At 38.3% G+C, this 24,111-nt stretch overlaps 1 protein-coding gene across 3 annotated transcripts in view; it reads left to right on the top strand.

The window, feature by feature from the left end:
- Nucleotides 1-24,111, top strand: part of LOC117408791 (netrin receptor DCC-like) — a 278,589-nt gene that overhangs the window by 227,701 nt on the left and 26,777 nt on the right. For 2 of the 3 annotated variants that reach the window (XM_058995095.1, XM_058995102.1), the window contains exons 16-21: nucleotides 7,609-7,704; nucleotides 9,779-10,014; nucleotides 11,969-12,107; nucleotides 12,995-13,102; nucleotides 14,875-15,069; nucleotides 21,943-21,975. In XM_058995095.1, the coding sequence (XP_058851078.1) occupies nucleotides 7,609-7,704; nucleotides 9,779-10,014; nucleotides 11,969-12,107; nucleotides 12,995-13,102; nucleotides 14,875-15,069; nucleotides 21,943-21,975 (807 nt within the window). The remainder of the gene's footprint in view (nucleotides 1-7,608; nucleotides 7,705-9,778; nucleotides 10,015-11,968; nucleotides 12,108-12,994; nucleotides 13,103-14,874; nucleotides 15,070-21,942; nucleotides 21,976-24,111) is intronic. The other variant, XM_058995112.1, reaches the window with a different exon arrangement.

The raw sequence follows: 24,111 nt of genomic DNA on the forward strand, positions 1-24,111 counted from the left end.
GAAACATGTTAATTTTACAACAATTGTATTTAAAAATGGATTAACTACCTTATACAAGAAGATAATTGGTTCTTCTCTAAAAGAAAAAAAGTAACACATCATTTAAAAATGTGAAGTACTGCTACTATTTAAACTATCATAACCCACTAGAAACGAATGAGTCTAAATTTATAAGCTACTTTAGTCAGATGCAATTTACCTTCCTGTTTAAATAATAATGTAAAATGTATTTTAATCGTGTTAGTAAAAACAATCTTTTTTTAAAACAAATAATCTTAGGTAATATAGTACCTTGAATGGTTTGCAACGTAATTGTGGTTTCCTGAGGTAAAATCATAGCAAAATGTGGCAAAGCATCGTAAACAACAGACATATACGGTAGGATAAACTATGGTAAAAACACATAGCTTATGCATGGAAACTCATTTTAAACTACACATTATTTTTAAGTGCCACTGGTATGCTGTATGCTGTAAATACAGTATTGTACCTGCCTATCTCACTTTGTCCTGTAACTTTGAATTACAAATCATTGTTCACCCAGTCCTCTCTCAGAGCCGTTAAAGCTGCTTTTCAAAAAAGCCCATGCTGTCTGGAACTTTGAATGACATAATATAAACTGAATCATCTCAATTTTTTAGATGCTTGCATTACATGTAACATCAAATAACTATTTTCAGTGCTATTTTGCTGTGGCAATTTGAAAGTGACTTATTGCTATCCCCATGTACAGCAGGAAAGAATGTAAGGAACTGATTGAGGAGGCAATATGACTTGGCAACCCTATTAACCTATTACAGGACAAAGGAGGGCAATCAGAAGTACAATACTGCAGATGTATTTGTATAATGCCACCTGTTACCATTTTCATAGTTTTTCTGTCAAAGGGAAAGGTTTATGATACTGTATTATTTACTGGGTCCTTTACAAATGGTTTATGCTGTTTAACATACTATCCCAGCGCTCCCTGTGCAGAGTTAGAGAGTGTGATGTTTTAAGGTTCTTTTAAATAATGTAATCAAAACCAGACAAAGCAATTGCCATACTTCCCTTTGTTTCTTATATCCAAACGGTACTCATTTTGAGTTCTATGTAAGCACGCATATTTTAATTAAAATAATTGACTTTATTAAAAAAAAAATGTAATAAGAAAACAACTGAACTGGAAATGAAATAAAAAAGCATTTACAGTTACTTTGGAAACATGAACATTTTACACAGATTGTTAACATTTAACAGATGTCCTTGCTACCAAAATGAAATATTAATGAATGCAAGCCTATCATTTGGCTGTTGTTCTTTCTAACAATAAAAACTACTACATCTTACCAATCTCTTGGAAACAACAGTAAGATGTCGTCTGTTTGTGAAATAATTACCACGTGTTCTTCTTTAAAAAAGAAAGATGTTAGGCGTGCAAGAAGTGTCCTTTCAGACAAAAGGGGAAAAAATGCTTAAAATGTGCATGCAGAGAGAGCACAGTTTGAAATTGCTTCATTTCAAAGTGTAATGCCTTTTAGAGTAGATCATTTGAGATACCATTATGCCTGGCACACAGGCAATTAAAACTGGTATCTGTAAAATTGCGTAGGATATTTCGTTGAAAAAGGTAATTAACAGGGTTATATACCTGTGGATTCTTAAACTGAAGGTCCTTTATTTTAAAGAATAAACCAAGCAGTCTGCAGTGATAAATTATGAACTTAAGCTAATGAAGTTCAGCTCATGCTCCTTGAGTATCAAATAGTGCTGCAGAACTGAAGTGTGTGCATTGGACCAGATTTAACTTTTATTATATATGTGTAATTCACTAGTGACATTTTGATTGAGAAACAAAAAGAGAATGGCCTTTGATTTCGGAATGTATGAATCTGTATGAATCTGATGCAAAAGGCATATTGCAACTCTTCAGCTTTTTCAATAACATACAGGCTCAGTACATTTTCAAGGTTTTTTTAAGAACTGTGGAACTTTTTGATGTGTTTGGTGTTTTGCAGTTAGTGTGCTGGCAGTGGTTATCGGATCGAGTTGATGTACATTGTTTCACAATTGCAGCGCAAATTGGTAACCCAGAGAGAAGCATTGATACCAAGATGAATAAAGTCACTTGCATGTACTGTAGCCAATGTTGCCTCCAATTTGTCAATAGCGGAAAGGGTTAAGGGAAGTCTGTTTTCAGCATGCATGATTTCCATTACACGAGAGTAGATGTTAAAACTTCATGCTGATTTGAACCCGGCTCTCGCCAAGATAAGCACCAACTAAGACGTAGCTTTACAGTAAACTAATGTGATCCATCTGTGTCTCTATCCATTTGCGTTTCCTTCCATATGATGATGTAGATATGTCTGGTGTTGATGGCTGAAGTGTAATGCTGGCTCCAGGGATCAGCTTATTTGCCTCCCTGGCGCATCAGCACACACAACGACTGCGATGCAAGCTCTGGGGATCAACCACAGTGTGGTCTCCCCAGCGCATCAGCATGACCACCGTCTGGATTGAGCGAAGTAGGGTACATCTCTTTGGTCTTCAAGTGGGTACCTTCCATCCTCTGTGTTTCGTCGACTAGCCCACGACACCTCAAGAGGGCTCGACGGTGATTCTGGCGTCCCAGCATCACCCCACTCCACTCAACTCAGCCCAGCTTACTTACCCGTACATCAGCGTTTCTTTCTTTCTATTGTGCTTGAGATCCCCAACCAGAATCTTTCCGTCTCAACCACAGCCAGTTGCTGCTGCTTCAGATAAGTTCTTCACTGTGCGACACAACTCTTGGCCACTGAATCCGACGTCTCTGAGAAACCGGGTTGTAGAGTGTGCCACAAATCCTCGACAACCCACCTCCACTGGGTAAACCCGGACTCTCCGTCCTCGCTGTTCCGCTTCAGAGGCTAGTTGAGCATACCGCAGTTTCTTCCTCTCATACGCCTCATCTACAGCATCCTCCCATGGCATTGTTAACTCTACCAGGTGTACAAGGCGTGCTGATCCAGACAATATACAAGACAATATCTGGTCGAAGGTTAGCGGTGGCAATCTCAGGTGGAAAAATAAGCCATTGACCAACATCTGCCAGCATTTTCCAGTCTCTGGCAGCTTCCAGTTGTCCTGGGTGAGGATAAGCAGCAGTTGTATTTGAGAATTCCACCTTAAGGGTACATAATCACAATGTTTCCTTCGAGAAAATAAATGTTAAATCAATTTATGAGAATGCAATACAGTGTACATATTTTACATTCTCTTATTAGAATGTGCAACATTAAAATACCTGTTAATCAAGTTATAAGTCCGGAGCAGGGGAGAAGGGAAGGGAATGCAAGCCAGCTGACCGCACGCATTTCTGTGTGTTCTGCTTTCACATTTTTTAAATGGTCAGTTTAAGACATAAACTTTGTTCAACAGCTGGCCCTGCTTTAGTACAAAGCTCACGCTACATACTGTTTTAATACGGTAATGGTAACGTTGCTTTTAAATTACTGTGGCAGATTCTTTGGCTGAAATGATATTATCAGGTGATCATCTAACCATGGAATCCTGTGCAATTAAATCACTTAAACTCCTGATGGTAAATGTAACAAAATCTGCTGGGATGCAAGATGCAAGAGACGAAAAAAATTTATTTGTGTTGACTCAAAACTTTATTTAGGCACTCTGTGATTTGACTGGCGAAAGATAACATTGGTTTATTGGAGTTCACCTTTTCACGTCCTTGTTTGTTTAATTCTTGCTCTTTTTGCTGCATTACAGCCCTGCATTAATTACATTAAGTTTTCAGGGCATTTTGTTAATGGCATGTGTGCAAGACACAAACCTTAAGTGTATTTTATTTGTTGCTGTTCTTGTTCTACATTTCCTAAACTGTTCATGTGGGGTTCATGTATTCTGCTGGTGTTAATATACCTGATGAGGACACGTTAGTGTCGAAACGCATTGTTTGTTTTACAACTATGTCCTTTTTTTAAATCAATAAAGAGATTTTGATGAAGAATATAAACGAGCGGGAGTCAAATATTTAAACCGCCGAAGCAAAATGATGAATTTCGTTTGATAAGCCATTTAAATATAGTTTGGCTGAAATAAATTTGAACTCTTGCATTGCCATAGAGACTTTACTTTCATTGTGTGTATGTGTGTGTGTGTGTATATATATTGTAAAAGAGTGGTAGTGTGGTGTTGCTGGACACCAGTATTTTTCTTCACAGACTGGAGTGAACACGTCACTGATTCAGGTGAATACTTTTATTTACAATATTTACAACAAGACATTTATTCTCTTTCATTTATTTGCCCTGTACAGGCCACTAACTATCTCACTTCTTCTCCCCTCTCTATGCTCTGGCGAGCGTAAGTTGGACTCCCTCTGGTGGAGTGAGCCAGGAACACAGGTGAGTACAGGTTGGGCTCCCTCTGGTGGAGTGAGCCAGGAACACAGGTAAGTTTTGGTTGGGCTCCCTCTGGTGGAGTGAGCGAGAACCACAGGTAAGTTTCAGTTGGGCTCCCTCTGGTGGAGTGAGCAAGGAACACAGGTGAGTACAGGTTGGGCTCCCTCTGGTGGTGTGAGCCAGGAACACAGGTGAGTACATGTTGGGCTCCCTCTGGAGGTTATCTCCTGTAACATAAGGAAGAACAGCACATCCTCTGTCCTAGGCTGCCTGAAAGACAGCAAGGAGCAGGCCACAAGGAACCAGCAACAATAAAGATTGATCTCACACCCCGATTTTGTGCTTGGTGGTTTTCTTCCAAATGTATATCCCTCTCTCTTAGAGTGGTACCGTTACTCCGGCAGCTTGTAATCCAACCTGTAAGACCTGGTGCTGTAATTCTTTCTTGAAGTGCACATGCTGCACCTGCAGCTGTAAACCTTGCAGTGTTTCTGCTAAGTCCCGCAACAGTCTTGGTTAAAGTAATTGCTGCTCTGGCAGCTGAAGAACACGTATTATTTATAGCAGGCCCTGCTCATATAAACAATGCACTCGGTCAGAGTACTGCTGCTCCTGCAGCTGGGAAACACGTAATGTTTTAACAAGTCCCGACCATATAAACAACTCACTCGGATAAAGTATTGCTGCTCTGGCAGTTGGAAACCGAACAGTGTGTACACCGTAATTTATTTAAATCCAAAATTATCAAACCAAAACCAAACAGTACAAAACAAAAGTCTGCCTCACCAAGAGGCAAAACCGCTCTATGCTAGACTTTTCAAAGAATCGCTAGAATTCAAACGTAACGCACTTGCTATATTTTCCTAAGCACCAGAATACTCCTCGGAAGCTTGAACAGGCAGGACAACCGGTTAGAGTTCCCCACAAAACGCCCCCCCTTGTTCTGCCCCGCTTCCTTTTAAATCCTTTAACCCCGCCTTGTCAATCAATACTGGGGACTATGGGTTGTGTAGTTTTGTCACCAGTGACGCCATTTCTTAAAGGCGCCCCTGCTCCCTCCTCACAATATATACAGTACTGTGCAAAAGTTTTAGGCAGGTGTGAAAAAATGCTGTAAAGTAAGAATGCTTTCAAAAATAGACATGTTAATAGATTATATTTATCAATTAACAAAATGCAAAGTGAGTGAACAGAAGAAAAATCTAAATCAAATCCATATTTGGTGTGACCACCCTTTGCCTTCAAAACAGCATCAATTCTTCTAGGTACACTTGCACAAAGTCAGGGATTTTGTAGGCATATAGTCAGGTGTATGTTTAAACAATTATACCAAACAGGTGCTAATGATCATCAATTCAATATGTAGGTTGAAACACAATCATTAACTGAAACAGAAACAGCTGTGTAGGAGGAATAAAACTGGGTGAGGAACAGCCAAACTCAGCTAACAAGGTGAGGTTGCTGAATACTGTCAAAAGTCATACACCATGGCAAGACTGAGCACAGCAATAAGACACAAGGTAGTTATACTGCATCAGCAAGGTCTCTCCCAGGCAGAAATTTCAAGGCAGACAGGGGTTTCCAGATGTGCTGTCCAAGCTCTTTTGAAGAAGCATAAAGAAACGGGCAACATTGAGGACCGTAGACGCAGTGGTCGGCCAAGGAAACTTACTGCAGCAGATGAAAGACACATCATGCTTAGTTCCCTTCGCAATCGGAAGATGTCCAGCAGTGCCATCAGCTCAGAATTGGCAGAAAACAGTGGGACCCTGGTAAACCTATCTACTGTCCGGAGAAGTCTGGTCAGAAGTGGCCTTCATGGAAGACTTGCGGCCAAAAAGCCATACCTCCGACGTGGAAACAAGGCCAAGCGACTCAACTTGCACGAAAACACAGGAACTGGGGTGCAGAAAAATGGCAGCAGGTGCTCTGGACTGATGAGTCAAAATTTGAAATATTTGGCTGTAGCAGAAGGCAGTTTGTTCGCCGAAGGGCTGGAGAGCGGTACACGAATGAGTGTCTGCAGGCAACAGTGAAGCATGGTGGAGGTTCCTTGCAAGTTTGGGGCTGCATGGAGTGGAGATGGAGTTGGGGATTTGGTCAGAATTAATGGTCTCCTCAATGCTGAGAAGTACAGGCAGATACTTATCCATCATGCAATACCATCAGGGAGGCATCTGATTGGCCCCAAATGTATTCTGCAGCATGACAACGACCCCAAACATACAGCGAAAGTCATTAAGAACTATCTTCAGCGTAAAGAAGAACAAGGAGTCCTGGAAGTGATGGTATGGCCCCCACAGAGCCCTGATCTCAACATCATCGAGTCTGTCTGGGATTACATGAAGAGAGAGAAGCAACTGAGGCTGCCTAAATCCACAGAAGAACTGTGGTTAGTTCTCCAAGATGTTTGGGCCAACCTACCTGCCGAGTTCATTCAAAAACTGTGTGCAAGTGTACCTAGAAGAATTGATGCTGTTTTGAAGGCAAAGGGTGGTCACACCAAATATTGATTTGATGTGGATTTTTCTTCTGTTCACTCACTTTGCATTTAGTTAATTGATAAATATAAACTATTAACATGTCTATTTTTGAAAGCATTCTTACTTTACAGCATTTCACACCTGCCTAAAACTTTTGCACAGTACTGTATATATACTGTATATATATATATATATATATATATATATATATATATATATATCTATATATATATATATATATATCATCTTGCATTCTTAAATATTGACACTTGCTTTTAAAGGGAAATGCTGCATTTTTATTTTGCATTTCTAACCATTTTAATCGCAGTCTTGAGCTCTGCATTATAATTTCTCTGTGCTTCAGTGGTACAAACAGATTGATACACGATGGTGCGATTGACAGAGCATTGTGTTTTGAGGAATCATATCGTCATAAAGAACTGTCGGTGCACACCAGTGGCAAGCCTGTCGCATACCATTAAAGGTTTGCATACCACAGGTTGAAAACCACTGGTCTAGTCGGTCAAGTCGAGTGGCTCCACTACAACAGGTCGCGTGGAAAACTGAGACGTTTGATTTTATCAAAAAGGAATTCGAAGAGGAATCGAATCTTGAAAATGGATTCGGGATATATCTCGAGAACCGGACACCCGAGTACCCTATGTCATCCCTACTTCATACTGGTGTAACTTGTCTTTGTAGAATGTGTGCTAAATTAACAGTCTGTTTATTCTGTTCAACAGAGCCAAGCTCCCATTATGTTATTTCCCTGAAGTCCTTCAACAATGCAGGAGAAGGGGTTCCTCTCTATGAGAGTGCAGTTACCAGATCTATGACAGGTATGTTAAAAACAAATACAGGAAAAAAATATGTTACTGTCACTTGACCTAAGTGGCCACTTTGTAGTTAACAGCCAGTAAACCACAGAATGATTTTTGTTTTTTGTGAATGATAACAGAGGCACATTGAATATGCAGATATTTGCCTTATGCGACCACAGAAGTTCCATTACATTCAGGTTTCACAGTACAGTATGTTTGTTTTTATAATGCAAATATACTGCGCACTGAAAGAGGTTGTGGAAGTCCTGAAATCAAGGGCCCCAGGACATAAATTAGGCCACTGGAAAAGCAGCATTCCCATCAGTTTGCACTGTTTTCCACATTTAATTTGCTTAGGTGCTGAACTAAAAGGACCATATGCAGTAGCTAGGAGCCAGGTGCCTCAGTTTTGTATTGAAGTTCAGCAACTGACCCTGCAAGCATAAGTGATTTCAGCTCCTTTTACACAGCAATACAATAGGAAAAGCCTGGTCTTGAAATAAGATGCACTATCCTAACTGCACAGTATATTCTACACTGTATAGAGTGTGAGTCAAAGCCACCTATTGTGATTCCAAATGGGTTTTGAACAATTGCATTATGAGACACAGAGTTAACAGGCCCCATAAAGTCTTTTATGTTACCCAGGCTGAATAGTTATCTCAAGCTGGTTACTGATGTAGGTCTGAAGGCCAGTATTTCAAAGAAGCAGGAAATGCTGAGATATGAACCAAACCTAGTATGTAGAAACCTGCTGAACATCATATAAATTAACAAACATAATATAATAACTAATTATATCTGTGGCATCTGTCTGTGAGCTGGAAAGTAAGACTGGCATAGAATAGACTTTATTTTATTAGCAAATCTATGTTGCTTTGTGGATAAATGCATATTTAAAAATCTAGTGTTTTATTATTGCTCCTGTCTGTGTTGAAATAAACTTAGCTGGAACAGGAAGAAGCCTTTGTACCTATCCTAAGAGCCTTAAATAATATTTGTGTGTCCATAGCACTTATGAACTTCCACTGTTTTAACCCTTAGAAGTGTTCAATACTCATTTTATGGTTTTCATTGTGTGTCAGCTAATGACTGTTGTCCTTATTTTATACACATTTACATTAGTTTCCATTTAAATATCACTGAGTCAATTAAAAACAGAATCCACACAGTCACAATACAAGCTTGGGAAGAGCCAATAACAGTCCCCCTGGGCACAGAGTAAATAAAGCCAAATGATGTACCATGCTCAAGGCAAACTGTCTGCTAGACAAGCTTCACTAGTATGAAGTATATTTAAAAGGAAAATACCCTTTATTAATTATCTATTATCAGGCCTGTGTGTTTGGAAACCAAAAGCAGTGAAAGCACTCAGAGCACTTTTGAGAACACATTCCTGATCATGGGAATAATTGGAATGCATAGAACTATAGCATAGTGTATTTCTGCAGTTTGTCTGCCTTTTATTATTGGTATTTTTTTAAAGCATTTAAAAATCAGTTTCAGGAAAGTAATGTAAACATTGGAATACCTTTATATTTTACAGTTCAACCATAACAAATTAGCTTTAAATTCTAGCTTCTGAAAGTCACATACATGGATATATCTTTGTTATATGTGAAAGATTGTTTCATGCTCCTTTCAGTCCTAATCAGTGTACTGACAAAACAAATTAAGGACTGCCGAATGCATATACCTATTTACTTTTTTAAACTCTGCTGCAAATTGAAGCAATAAATGAGACTATCCTCAAGGTATTTGGCAGCTCTGGTTACAGGCTGAAAAGCCCATGTTCATAACATCGCTAAACTAATTTAACCTGTTTTATTTGGTTACTGTTCTGTACATCACTCTGTGTATGTATTTGTTAAGATTTCTTTTCACTTAATTTAACTCCACTGGCGTCGTTCTCTTTTTATGTACTTAACTAGATTAATGGGATTTTTTTCTGCCCTTCTCCACCATTTCCCACCCCATTTCTTGACCGCCCATTCTCACCCTGTGGAATATGGCTGCTTTTCATTTTTGATTTATTATTGTTCCAATTTAATTTGTGCATGATTCTCTGGCTCTTTGTGCATGTGCGACCCAGACCCTGTTGACACAACAGATGATTTGTATCATTTGTTTGATAAATTCCCTACCCCAGTCCCAGATACCTCCACCCCCATGATCCCACCTGTAGGTGTGCAGGCTGTGGCACTCACCCCTGACTCTGTACGGGTCAGCTGGGCTGACAATTCAATGTCCAAGAACCAGAAGATGACCGAGGTGCGCTTCTACACTGTCAAATGGAAGACCAGCTACTCCACCAGCGGCAAATACAAGGTAGCGCTTTTCCTTCTTCATCTTCTTCTTCTTCTTCTTCTTCTTCTTCTTCTTCTTCTTCTTCTTCTTTTTCTTCTTCTTCTTTTTCCACACATGCTGTGTGCATACTGTAGATTATACATGTATAACATGGATTGTATAGCAGACATAGGCTTGGTTTACAAGCATTTGAGTTAGAAACGCCAAATTCATTCTCTCCATTGACATAGCATGCACAACATACTGCGCACAATCCTTATGCTAGAGCAAGTGCAGAGCCAAAAAATGGTACGGCTAAAAAGGGTCAATCATCTCTTGCGCTGGTATGGCAAGAAGTTTGAAATGTTTACAAGACTTCAGCAGTGAAGATCCTGTTTGTGACACAACTTTCTACTATAACTGAAGGCCATACCACGCAATTAACAACTGAGATCTGCTGGAAGTAACCCTGCCAAACATTGTTACCATTTTGAAAAAAACAAGCATACAGTATGAAAGGTTTAGAGACCTCTTCATTCAATGGGTTTTTTTTATGTCACACCATTTATTCAATGTTTTCAAATTATTGCCATTTTCAGGTGACTCATAAATGCGTTATAATTTAGTTGTTTTATAAGCAAGGTTATAAAAAAAATACTGAAGCTACTACAAAGTTAAATAAATACATAACGAAACCCTTTGCAAAGCATATACAGATTTTTTTATCCTTTACACACTTTTGTTATTTTCATGTTTGGTGATCGGATAGCTGTTGCGTTAAGTTTAGACTTTTTGTCCCTTAGCAATAAGATGCAATTCATTGTACACTAGGCTTAAGTAGCCTATTGTGGGTTCCTATGAAAGACAAAAAAGGAGTGCTTGTACACCAAAATGTATCAAATTAGCATAGCTGAGAATTCATGCCAGTGCTATATTTTTGCTGCAGGCTACTGACCTCAGCACCAGGTTTGAGTGACTGACCATGTATAGAGTTGAAGTAAAATAAAATAAAAAAATTCATAGAGCAAGATTTGTTTTACAAAAACGAAAACATGAAAAAGAAAAAAAAAGTGGTTTCACAAAAAGACAAATATGGGGCTGAACATCAACTACTATGGACTACCGGTATACTGGATCTCCAGTAACCAAAAATATAACAACATTCTACTAGTAGAATGTAAAAAAATGTTAATAATACATAGATAGTACAGAGTGCTGTGTTATGGTATGTTGGTATTTGTTGGTACTCATGTAGCACTATGTCTGGGTTTTTGTTTTGTTTCCCTCACTTCTTTTTGTTATATTTTTTGGTGGCTAAATGAGGCAGGCTCACTTGTGATTCTTCAGCACAACTTAAAAACATCTTGTAAACCCAGTCAAAGAAAACTACACGATATCAGTAGTCACACATGGCCAAATTGGAACACTGGCATAAATATTTAAATATACACTCCCATATTTTAATATGAATTAGTTTGTTTGAATTTTGAAGGAGAACTTCTCTCTCTAGTAGAAAACTACATGTAAACCCAAATTGCCCAAAAGGTACTACCAAAATAACATGAGAAAGAGGTGAGACTTATTTTTGCATGTAAACCAAGCCAAAAATGTTGGTATTGGCCCCAAACAAGCCATGGGGAACATGATGACGTAATAAACTAAATGTGCTGTTGAAGCCCATAAGTGCATATGACATGGTAATTAACTATGAGGAGCAATAAAGCTGTGTGTTTGAGATCTCAGCCTATTCATTCAATATTGTATCACCCAGTGATGTACCCAGTGATGTTAACACATATATTGTTAATTTACCATGCGATGCAGGCTTCAGCAGCACCCCCTATGTTTTTTTGTTAATTGCATAATTTTAAATTGTGCCAGTACCTAAATCCAACACCCTGCAGACTGGATGTAATTATGATCCCATAATTCTAGAAGTCATTGAGTCCTACAGTTAAAAATCATCAGTTCCTTAAATGTTACACTTTTTATCTAGTCTGCAGACACCACAGCCCTCAGTCACACCGTCACAGGACTCAAACCCAACACCATGTACGAGTTTTCTGTCATGGTAACGAAAGGTCGAAAGTCAAGCACATGGAGTATGACTGCACATGCGACAACCTATGAAGCTGGTATGTGTTTTATCTTTTGCTTTCACTTCAGTTTGGTATTTTATTCTAATTACAGTAAGTGTTGCTACGTGCAGCATACCCAAAGAGAATACTACACACTGTACACTATTACTGAACTGTAATTATTACTTCTTAAAAAGATGTATGACCTCCGTTGCCTTTGACCTCCAAGGTTTTCTACCAAGCCAGGTACAGTAGCAAGACGACAATACTTGTAACCAGTTTGAAAGCTCTGTAAAACAACTGACCTCAGAAGGCTGTTTGTTGCCAGTTATTATGGGGAGCATTATATTTTTGTTGTATTTATTTATTTTCTTAATTGGGGGAATAAGTGAAGTTCAAATGGTTAAATATAAGTGATTCTGCACCATGCAGGTTGAAATATGCTACTGGAGTGTCACATCTCCCCTGTTTACAATTAAGATGTTTATGAAGTCTCCTTTATTTGGCACCGTTGGATATTTTGATTTTCCTTTTCCGCAAACCTTTCTTTGAGCCATCTGTTTGGTATGAGCTGAGACTGATCCATCTTAGTTATGTAAATGATACGGCAATGGAAACAGCTCATTTCAAGGTAGATTATTCTTGGTGGAAAGATTCTTAATATTGTGTTTTACATGAATGTCTGCTGAGGTGTATTCCATAAGAACAATTAAAAAGTAACAGTTAACAAAAAAAGTAGACCAGTGAACAAATAGAAGCTGATGCACACACAAAAAAGGACTTCATATTTCAGGTTAATATGAACCTGTCTTTCAAATTAATTACACCAGCAAATTCAGCCCTTACAGAGTATGGCATTCATCTATGAAGGTGAAAAAAAAGACTTGTCAGATCTTTAATGCAATTTCCCTGATCCATTTACTTAATGCCTTTATGTTTTTTAGCTCCCAGTTCTGCCCCAAAGGATCTCACTGTAATCAACAGGGAGGGGAAACCTCGGGCCATCATCATCAGCTGGCAGCCACCATTGGAGGCCAATGGAAAAATCACAGGTAAGATGCTGTGTGTCATGCATTGTTAGTAGTGGTTGATTGAATTACCCTTCAAGTTATAGCTACCCTTGGACATCTTATTTGGGTCACTCCAAAGTAGAGTTACTGTGTGTCACCTTTACTGTCCTTGTTTCACCCAGAACTTGCAATTTAATAAGCCTTATTTGTTTTTTTTATGTCACCTTTTTGAAGGTTTAACGAGGTGTTGTAAAGCATACAAAGATAAACACATACTTAACGATTTAAACTAAATATGTATTAAAGCAGAAAATGGTGTTGTCACGTTCAAAACTGATCATTTTATCTTGAGTTATTATACAACAAATGTTCCTAAATATTTAAATGCTTACCTGAAAAACAGTAAATGCTAAATTGCAGAATATTTCATTTCTTATGTCAACCTTTTAAATACATTCTTTTTTCACCATCAGTGAATTATCAAACAAGATAAAGACATAAGTACATAAGTACATGTAAAAATAACAACAGACACGTGTAATGTCCCCTTCTTGTACTGGACAGAGCAATCTTAAGCAGAAATATTTTTGATCTTTGATGCAGCTGGTATCTTTTTCGTTGAAGACATCTTAAAGAAATCGTGCAGCTCTATGCAGTGTGTTCAATCATTTACCGGAATCTAACTAAACCATCTGCCAGGTTCCTAAATGCAGTGTAACAGGTTGTGCATCAATAAGGCAAACGTTTGCTGTATTTCATTTTGATATAAAATATGTATATTTACACTATTCTTTCAGAAATGGGAATTTTCACTGGGAAATGCATATTACATGGAAATCGTGAAACCTGTGATAACAGTAAAAAAATACAAATTAAATACAGCCTTAGGTATAATAAACATAGTGGACGTGTATTGTAATAAACATTGACCAGATCATTGAGGTAAAAAGCATAATTTGCTTTTGGCATGGAGAGATTGCTGAAGCATAGTAAATAAAATAATTCTATATTCATACTTTCCAGCAAGGACAATTTGTCTTATTGTTTGTTTCTAGTAGCACAGGTGATAATTCCATGGTAACTGTGCAGCCATGCACTTCACCATGCTGCTCAGAAAAAAGAAAATTCCCTTTGAAAATAAATTAATCTTCAAGATGCTGTGTTGAGCTGTATTAAAGGTTTTCTTTAGTGCAGAATGTGTTGTAAGTAGATGTTTTAATATTGGCACTTCTACAGTAGAAGTGCCAACTAGTTGAATGTATAGGTGTGAAAAGTATTAAACTATATGCCTTTCAGAAATCTTGGTGCACATCAAGGGTCATACATACATAAAGCACAAGTGAGAGACAGAAAATGGTTCTGTTGTGTGCATGCAAAAAAAAAGTTGTGTAAGTCATCCCCTACGAGGTCAGAATGTGGGAAGGTGGTAGAATACAGATGGTTCTCACATCAGCAGCCTTTGTGGATATTTGTATAATGTTAAACAATGTTTGTTCAACAAATATTCACTATCAGATTACTGAGGTTCTCAACATGGCCGTATGTTACAGGCAGTGTTTGACTGTTATGTTATTAATGAAACTGGTTCACAATGGTGCCATGGTTCATTAAATGTCTGGGATGGCCATAGAAAGAGCTCTGATCACATTACTAAAGCATTGATTCAACTGTGGAATAAGTTCATTAAAAAAGGTTCTATAAAACAAATTCAAACATAATTCAACACTTTCTTAGACAGTAAGGTGTGTTGATGGAATTTTGAAACTTATTAAGGTTTCATTCTCATGACGTTTCTTTGTGTGATCTTTTCCCAGGATACATCCTTTTCTACACGTTGGACAAAAACCTGCCCATTGATGACTGGGTTATGGAGTCTATCAGTGGTGACCGGCTCACCCACCAGGTCATGGACCTCACCCTGGACACGGTTTACTATTTCCGCATCCAAGCCAAGAATGCAAAGGGGGTTGGCCCGCTTTCTGACCCTATCCTCTTCAGGACTCCGAAAGGTTGACACAGTATTTGTTCATTTAGCATCATTTTGACGAGAAGACCCGATTGCATAACACATTTAAACGAATGTAACTGGTCAAAAGGGATGAGGGATATGTTAATGAAAATATCGAAACATTTACAATTGTTGAAAAAGATATTGCTGGAATACATATAACAAAGCAGAAAGCTAGGGAAAGTAATGTGTTGTGTTTTAAACCCTACAGCGTGTTCAGTAACACCAAGTACAGTGCTACCCCGTTATAACCTGTTATAATGCAGAATTAGCTAGAACACGGTAAGGTCTTGGCTCCCATTTCCCCCATAATGCAATTTTACTCACAAATGTTGGATGAATGTTCCAGATATACAGTACGACACATGGCAGACAGCAAAAAACGAAAATCTTTCTCTATTAAAATGAAACTCGATGCGGTGCAGTAAGAAAATGCAAACTCAAGCAGCAGTTTCTATTATACTGTATATATTGTAATGACCCAGGATTTATACTGTTGCAGGACTAGTCTACAGACCCTGTTGTTTGTGTGTGTGCATGTGTGTGCGTGCGAGTGCGTGTGTGTGTGTGTGTGTGTGTGTGTGAGTTTGTGTGTTTGTTAGCAGGGAAGTGGTAAGCTTGCCTCAGCCAGGATTGGTGGGTGATGTGAAATGTGAGTGTGTTGCTCCGAGGTCCTTTCCAAATGGCCCCATCTCCAATATTTTCCTTACGTGTTCATGAAAGCATATAGTGGGGGACCCACATCAGCGCGGGCAGAGCCGAGTGAGACAAGCTGCTGTGACAGTGCAAGACTATTGTTTTTGATGTGGCCCAGGCTCGCAGGGGCCGTGAATATTCGTCCCAATAAACCGTGGATTCAAGTACCTGCAAATTGTGTGTGTCTGCTTCCATCAATATTAATTTGGCTTGTGAACATTGTAAATCATTTTGGGAACAAAAATGCCAATATTCGTTAGAAAGTGAAACACAAATAATGCAGTCTCCTAAATATGGACCCCAACAACTGCATTATAATGGAGTAGCACAGTACATATAGAATTCTAGTTTCAGTACAAAACATAGCATTAGGAGGAGCATTTGTGTGTGGGGACAAGAAATGACAAAAACAGAGTGTGACAATTTAAGCCCTAATAAAAAAACTTCAGGATCCAAATTGCTGGAGGTAGAGGAGACATTTGTGTCTGAAGGATTTTTTAAATTTTTTACTAGATCTGGCGGCAGTTGCTATAGTAGCAAGCTAATAAGTTTATATTTAATGGAAAGTAGGGAGCTGTGAAATGATTAAAGAGGAAGTTTATTTGGTTCGAACAACTAGTGGCTAAGGCAGGTGTTTTGTTGGATTAACTAAGATTCTAAGCTGGAAGCCAAGTTAGAGTTTTCGGCTGATTATGCCTTCTAGTTCTAACCAATGAAGACACTGATAAAAGCATATTTAGCGTGTCACAAAGACGGCCGGAGTGGGTGGCGTCAGACCAGAAGCAGGAAATAAAACGACAGAGAGGTGTGGTTTGGTGGAGCTGAGCGAATGGTTTCGCTCAACATTTAATAAATAAATAGAACAGAAAATAAACAATGGTAACAAACAACACAGGACACTGCACTTACGCCAAAATAAATATATAAACAAAACGTACTAACACACAAAACAAGCGGACGAACGTTTAAACAAGTACCGTGCTGGCACTTCCAGCACGCTGTAGCAATTGTTATTCTTTAGATTTTTAATTCTTTCTCCTTTCTCTCTCCCGTTCTCCACTCACGAACACCCAACCCCGAGTTAGTCAAACGTGCATCTATATATACTGTTGTGCTGGGATTCAATTACTAATTAATTATTCACTTGAATCCCAGCACGTGAATTAATTCTGTGCAACCCCGTGCTCACATACTATACTTTAAATGCACGTGAAGTGCAATCCCGTGCCTAAATATAATTATACAATTTAAATACTCGTGCTGCACACACCCATTTATATCCCGTGCAGCCATCTCTATACACCAACATTTACACACAACACGTAACATATAAACAGAAAATACACACAGGGGCGGGCACTTCGTCACATAGCCAAAACTTTTTTTTTTTTTTTTTTTGCTTGAATTAGTTTTTCCTCAGAATTTATGATTGAGTATTTATAGTTATGCATGATGTACGCTATGCAAGCAGCAGCAAAAGCAATTGTGAGGGACAGCCAGGTGTGCTACATATGTAGGGTTCCATATTTCCGGTTTATTCCAAATTTTACTGAAAAATTACAGGATTTTTTTTTTAACTGAACCTGGGTTTTTACTGATTTTCGTCTAATATTCAGTATTTTCTCAGTACTATTTTTAGGAAATGCACAATATTTTGATTAAACTGCTGTTTTAGTCTGACTATGACATTGTAATAAGCAGCTCTACACTATCCTAAGATACAGCATGTACGTTAAGACAGAGGATCAAATAACCTTCAAACGTCGCACATGATTGGTTCTCTGTTGCTTCACAAACATATTATCACCTGATTCTATTGGCCAATCAAAGTCTGATTATTGTGACAAGTGCTGGGCGTAGCAACAAGCTTGATCAAAAACTGAATTGAAATACTTACAAGAAAATATAATATTTTGAGTGGATGAGGAATAGGGAGAAAATGTTGACCACAATGGAGTTTTTCAGTAATCTCGCAGCTACGTGCTTGCCCCAAAATGGCCGACTTCCGGTTACCACCTACCGTCGAGTCAGCCCATCTATGGGAAAGCGTACTACCCACCTTACACAGCGCCCTTTCTGGTCGTGAGGGAGATTTAGAGCACAGATTCCTTCTCTCCCTGTCACAGGGCCATATAAGGCAGAAGAAGCATAGCATTGCAAATACTGTTGCATTGAGGTACATGTTCGCGCTGACAATAAAATAACATACTGAAAATAAACGACACATTAAACTAAAACAAGAAAGTGAGCTGAGAGACAAACAATCAATTTCTGCTGCTTTTACACGTGGAGTGCAGCATGACTGTGTTAATGATTTTGTCAGAGCTCTGTGCTTTGCTGGACAGCCACTGTTTATTGCAGAGGGTTTTGTATTGGTGACTTCATGCAACAGTACTGTGTGTCCATCAGCTAAAACACTGCCTAATGCTGACAATCTTAATCGTAAATATTTGACAGAAAATGGTAAACTTATGGAATGCATTGATGGAAATTTTCAGTGTGATCTTTGACGCGTCTCCCGATGCCTTGGAAGCGATTAAACCTGACTTGTTTTGTGCTGAAGTCACGTTCGTACCTTCTGCAGATACTGGCTTTGTCCAAGCATTCACAAAGTACCAGGAATCTTGGGAAAATGTGGCCTCGATTTGCACAGATTCTGCTTCATCATACATCCCAGGCACATTAAACTTAATCAGAAACCAGAACTGCTACGTATCATATTCAACATGTAAAGTGTGTATACTGAGATTTTTTTTTCCCGAACAAGGAATCACTCAGCTTGGCCCCGCTTTCATTCATACATAAACCCAATCTTAGTACTGTAGCTCACAGATATGAAAAAGCATGGCATTTGTATGTAAAACTTTTTGTGTTTTGTTACTTTTTATAGTGTTGGCGTTTTTTGTAAATCAAAACTTTATTTATATAGCATCCTTCACACCAACAAAGGCGTCTCATAGAGCTTTACACAACATGCATAAGAAAAAACATTCATAGATATGAAACACGTTTTTAAAATAGATGAAATAAATAAAGTACAAAGATACAAAAACATATCAATTAGAATAGCAGTAAGACAATGTATCCTAGATAAATAAATATAAAAGTGATACAAGCTGCATTAGGATAATAAAAAAAATCTTTCACTCGGTAAGCATCATGATATCATGGCAAGAGCTAACACCCATTTCATACTAAATTACTAAATAGATGGGTTTTTAAGAGTCCTTTCAATTTATTTAAGCAGTCAGCTCCTCTGATATAAACAGGAAGGTCATTCCATAATATTGGAGCCAGACAACTAAAGGAACGTCTGCCTAAAGTCACACATTAGAAGAAAGGAGCCACAGTATCTTTATATGGCCAATCCCCTTTTGTAACTTGGCTGTTTTGGTAATATTTTGGTTAGATATCACTACCCATAAAAGTGTCTAGATCTCTTTAGCATTTGAGAACTCTCCACAGTGTGTAATAAACAAACATGTTCACAGCAATTGATTTTCATGATTCCAGTGTCGTTGCCATCATTGCTGGATACTGAATATTGAAACAGTAGTAAGAAGCAAACATCATTGTGAAGACCATCAGAAAACTGGTGATATCTTGACTATAACTTGGTCGATACTCAACATGAAGTGGGTAGCAGTTACAATTGAATTTCCTAAAATCTATATATTACAATACTATTGCTACTATATTACAACACCATTATGTTTTCTGCTCCTTAATTCATTATGCAGTGTACAAGACTAGAATTCCCATTCAGGATACGACAGATTTGGAATAGTAACTGCATTCTGTCATATTATTGTCGTAACTGAATTTATACCTAATAAAATCAATACTTGTTTTAAATACTGTTAAATATTGTTTTTGAATACTTAAATTAGCTGAGCATAATTATTATTAGCAATTGTTCCCAAAACTGAGGTTTAAATAATTCTGTGAGGGATCCATATACAATAAACCAATATACAACGAAAGTATAATCTGATCATTAAATTACCTACTACAAAAAAATGATACTGGAAGATCAGCTGTATTTACTTCACTCACTATCAAGTATTTTCCACCTGAAAAAACATCAGTTCCTCTTGTTCAGCAAAAGCATCCCAGGCACCTCTGGTGATTTGCTCAGAACTTTCTTCCCAAATTGAATCTCTGCCAATATTTCAACAACCTTTTTATTTTTATCACTTTTCATTGAGGCCAGGACTCTCTTTCCTTTAGCTGTCACCAGCTCCATAAATGTTTTTTCTAAAGGCACACCAGTTAGCTCCCTAAAGTGCGTCTGCATGTCTGATCGGCCATTCCCTCGTCAGTTTTATTGTCCCAATATCTCTGATAGTCTGATGGTCTTTCTGCTTGAAATAACCCATGAATCGTGATTTCTATCACTGAACATTTTTTTAATTTCTTCTTGGTGCTCTTTTTGACTCTCCATCATCAACATTTTTTTACCATTTCTTGACATGACTTCAGTGGTCTTTCACCTTTAAAATTACAGTAAAATACGTTTGAATAGCTACACAAATAACAATTTAGCAGATTTTATTTTTCTGTTCGAAAAATTATAAAAAGCTAGATACAATTAATGTATTTCTTGTTAAGTACGGTATGCTCATTTTAGAGTACAAAAAGCTATATGACATCTGTTACTGACTGAAAATGTGCCAGCTTGTAATAGCTTTTAGTCTAAACCTGTTTAATCAATACATTTGTAATGTGGACTGGAATTAATTAGGGTATTCATGTTAAATAATTATAAATGCTTACTAAAATTATTTAAAAAGTAAAGCTGGTTATCACATATTTTAAATCTTCATTTCTACACCCAAACTTTTGACTGCCGAGTTTAGAACATTGCACTGTAGGTTTAGCAGCACCTAACTGATAACACTGAGTAACTTTGAGCTTTGATGTAAGGGGTTCAAAATACATGTGGAAGACACCTGTTCAGCTGACCAGTGCCTGTGTTGCCTAGAAATATACCGAGCATCAAAAGAAACTTATCACTATTATAACACATTTATTTTTGAAAAAAAATAAGGTATATAAATGATGGACATTGATTAAATGTTTTTGGTTTCTTTTTAGTCACTCGATCATTCATCTTTGACCAGGACACGCTTGAGTGACTATGACTGAAGCATATGCACTTAATCATCTAATTAGTGAGACAGTTGATTGGACACTGGATATGGAATCATTTCAGTTGTTGAATTGCAAGCTTGAATAAAAGCAATAAAGAAAATCACAGAAATAAAACAATATGCCACGTCTGTCAGGAGAGCTGTACCTTTGTGCAATCAGCATGTTGGAGGCTGGACTAGGGCAGCGTACTGTGTCTTACCGTCTTGGGTGCTCACAGCCAGCAATTTCAAACCTGGCGAGGCGGTATTACCAGACCCTCTCTTTCAATTATAGGCCACGAACTGGGAGACCAAGAGTCACAACACCTGCCCAAGATCGAAAGATCATTTTGCAGTATCTTCATGATGTCAATTGTTAATCAGCACAATAAAAAGTCACTGCACCTGCTCTAAAACAGAGTTTGTCATTTTTCGATCACATCTAGTGAGTTTTATCCAAATATAAGTGATAAGTTTCTTTTGATGCTCAAATATAAGTTATACGTTTCTTTTGATGCTCAAATATAAGTGATTAGTTGTAGCCACTGAAAGGACAGTTTTATTTTCCTTAACAATACATTTAAAAATGGCTAGTTGCATTTGAATATTAGGTCTATTTCAGTACAATTTACAGATTTTATTTTTTTAAGTATATAACAATCATTTTTACTCTTCTTTGCAATTATTTTGAATATAGTTGCATTTGATTGTTACTGTCGATTTCAGTACAATCTACAGAGTTCTTCCCCTCATTACATCCTATATTGAAAAACCACTAGCATGCTGCAGTGTCTGCAGGCTTTTATGTAAAACAAAAACCATACTGCGTTATAATAGACTGGCTATGAGTTATTCTCTCCCCCCATGTTCAGTAAAGGGCAACGTAACATCCTCACATTCAGATGAGTCAGTTTGAAGGGCAGGATGACGGTCTGAAAATGCTGCGAACAAATATGTCCATTTAAAATGTCAACCTCTCAGTTCTCTCCACCATGTCACCAATCTAATAACATTGTCTTTCCTTCTTTCTTTCTTTTTTCTTGTAGTTGAGCATCCTGACAAAATGGCTAATGACCAAGGTATGTTGTCCTCAATCTATCAAGCTTCCCATTAAAGAGTCCACCCTATCTTGTTACCGCAGTAACGTGCACGGCCACTTTTGCATTCCAGACTTTACCTGTCCGTACACCTGCTAGCATGTAGCTGCCACCATCATAATTAATCTCTGTAATGAAGTTACGCTCAGCAGAGTCAGCCCTTTAATGGAAAGATGAAAATTGTCTTCAGTGGAATTTTTTTTATTTATTTTTTTCCCCTCCTCACCTGCCATAAAAGTGTCAGCTCATCTAATTAAAACTCCCAATGCAGCAGCTACATCTCATTAAAAAAAGGATCAGACAGAAGTTTCATCACATGGTTAGAAAGCTTGTTCGACATTTAGGAACAAGTACTCGGGTTCTTCAGTCATACATCCTTCTTCTGACTGAAGAATGTTGCATTGTCATGACTGTTTTTCATGCCTTTTCAATGCATGTTATTAATCTGAACAAGTCTTTAAAACATTAGCCACTCTGTGACAGGGTAGCATTGCAGGCCCAGATGGTATCAGCAGGGAAGCTGCAGTTTAGGAGCAGCTGCACATTTTAATCAACAAACAAAAATAAAAATACAAAACAAAACACTGCTGCTGACAGAGCAAAAATAGAAGTTTAAACAAATACAGGTCTCGCACACCATAAACAAGAACAAAATAACCAGCTCAAGGGCCAAAACAAAGGTTTAAACAAAAACAAAACTGTTCAGGCTGGGCAAAGCCTTCACTGAACTTCATTACTCAAACCATAAACCCACTCTATAACAAACTTTTAACTCACCAACCCCCTCCACCAAACAAAGGATTTTTCTCCCCTTTTTATACCATGTGGCTGGAGCCTAATTATCATCAATTATTAAATTAGCTCCAGCCACATTCTCACATGTACTTTGGCAGGGACAGGAAATTAAGCCCATCCCTGCCAACCACCACCAAAACACCACAAAACAATATTATTTACAGGCAGGGCCCTGCTCTGCCACACACAGTTTAATTTCCCTGTTAATTTACTGTTTTAGCCCCCACTTTCATCCTTCATATAACATTAATTCAAATTTGAGTACTTCAAATGCAATCAACCTTTAGGAAAGCCCTATTACTATAGAGATTGTCATGCTTGGAACAAAATGAGCGTTTCAGTCAGGACAATCTTGCATTAAATAGCCACCTTTATTATAATACAAAATCTTACAGATTTCCAAAAACATTGAACCCAAACAATGGGTGAATAAAAATAAAAATAATAGTTGGAGCACAGCCTCATCCCTTGGAGCATCCCGGTGCCACCTGCTAAAAAACAAACAATAAAATAATACATCTAAGCAGCGTGTTCATCCCGGTGAATAAAAATGATTAGGTGGAGGAGCATCGTATACTCCCCCTCTTAGGACGAGGCTGGGAGTGAGGTGGTGCAGGTTGGGGAGGAGGTGTGTATATATATATATATATATATATATATATATATATATATATATATATATATATATATATCGGCGCTATGCTTTAGTGTGAGAGGTGCCGGGTTCGCACTCGCCCTCCGCCTGTGTGTGGATTTCCTTGCCCTGTGTGATGCGCCTGCCTGCATTAACCGAGATCGCTACATTGGTGTCAGAAGTGGACACAGGTACCCTGGTATGCACTCGTCGGACTGTAGCCTGGTGAGCAAGTCCGAGGCGGACTTGAGACTGTCAGGGGAGAGTGTAGCGTGCACGGGGGAAGGCAGCAGTAGGGCTGGTAGGTGACGTAATCACACACAAAGACATAAGCCCGATATACGCTCCTTGCAAAAGAGCCGGCTCTTTTGTACAGCAGTATCGGCACTATGCTTTAGTGCGAGAGGTCCCGGGTTCGCTCCAGCCCGGTTCTTTATTGGCTGATCTCTTCAGACCAGCAGAAATGATGTGGGAAGGAGGATGGGAGGAGGGGCGGAGGGAGTTTCATAGGAGCGAGGAGGGAGTTTCAGAGAAGGGAGTTACAGAGGGGGGAGCACATAATGACTCCTTTTTGTCTGATGTACGAAGATGTCCTAATATGGACACCATAGTAGCTCAGAGCTGCCTTGCTGGAGGTTCAGAATGGCCAACTTTCATTATCAGTGCAGTGGCTACAAATTGATTTTTTC

This window comes from Acipenser ruthenus, chromosome 2 (genome assembly GCF_902713425.1).
Source record: "Acipenser ruthenus chromosome 2, fAciRut3.2 maternal haplotype, whole genome shotgun sequence".
NCBI lineage: Eukaryota > Metazoa > Chordata > Actinopteri > Acipenseriformes > Acipenseridae > Acipenser > Acipenser ruthenus.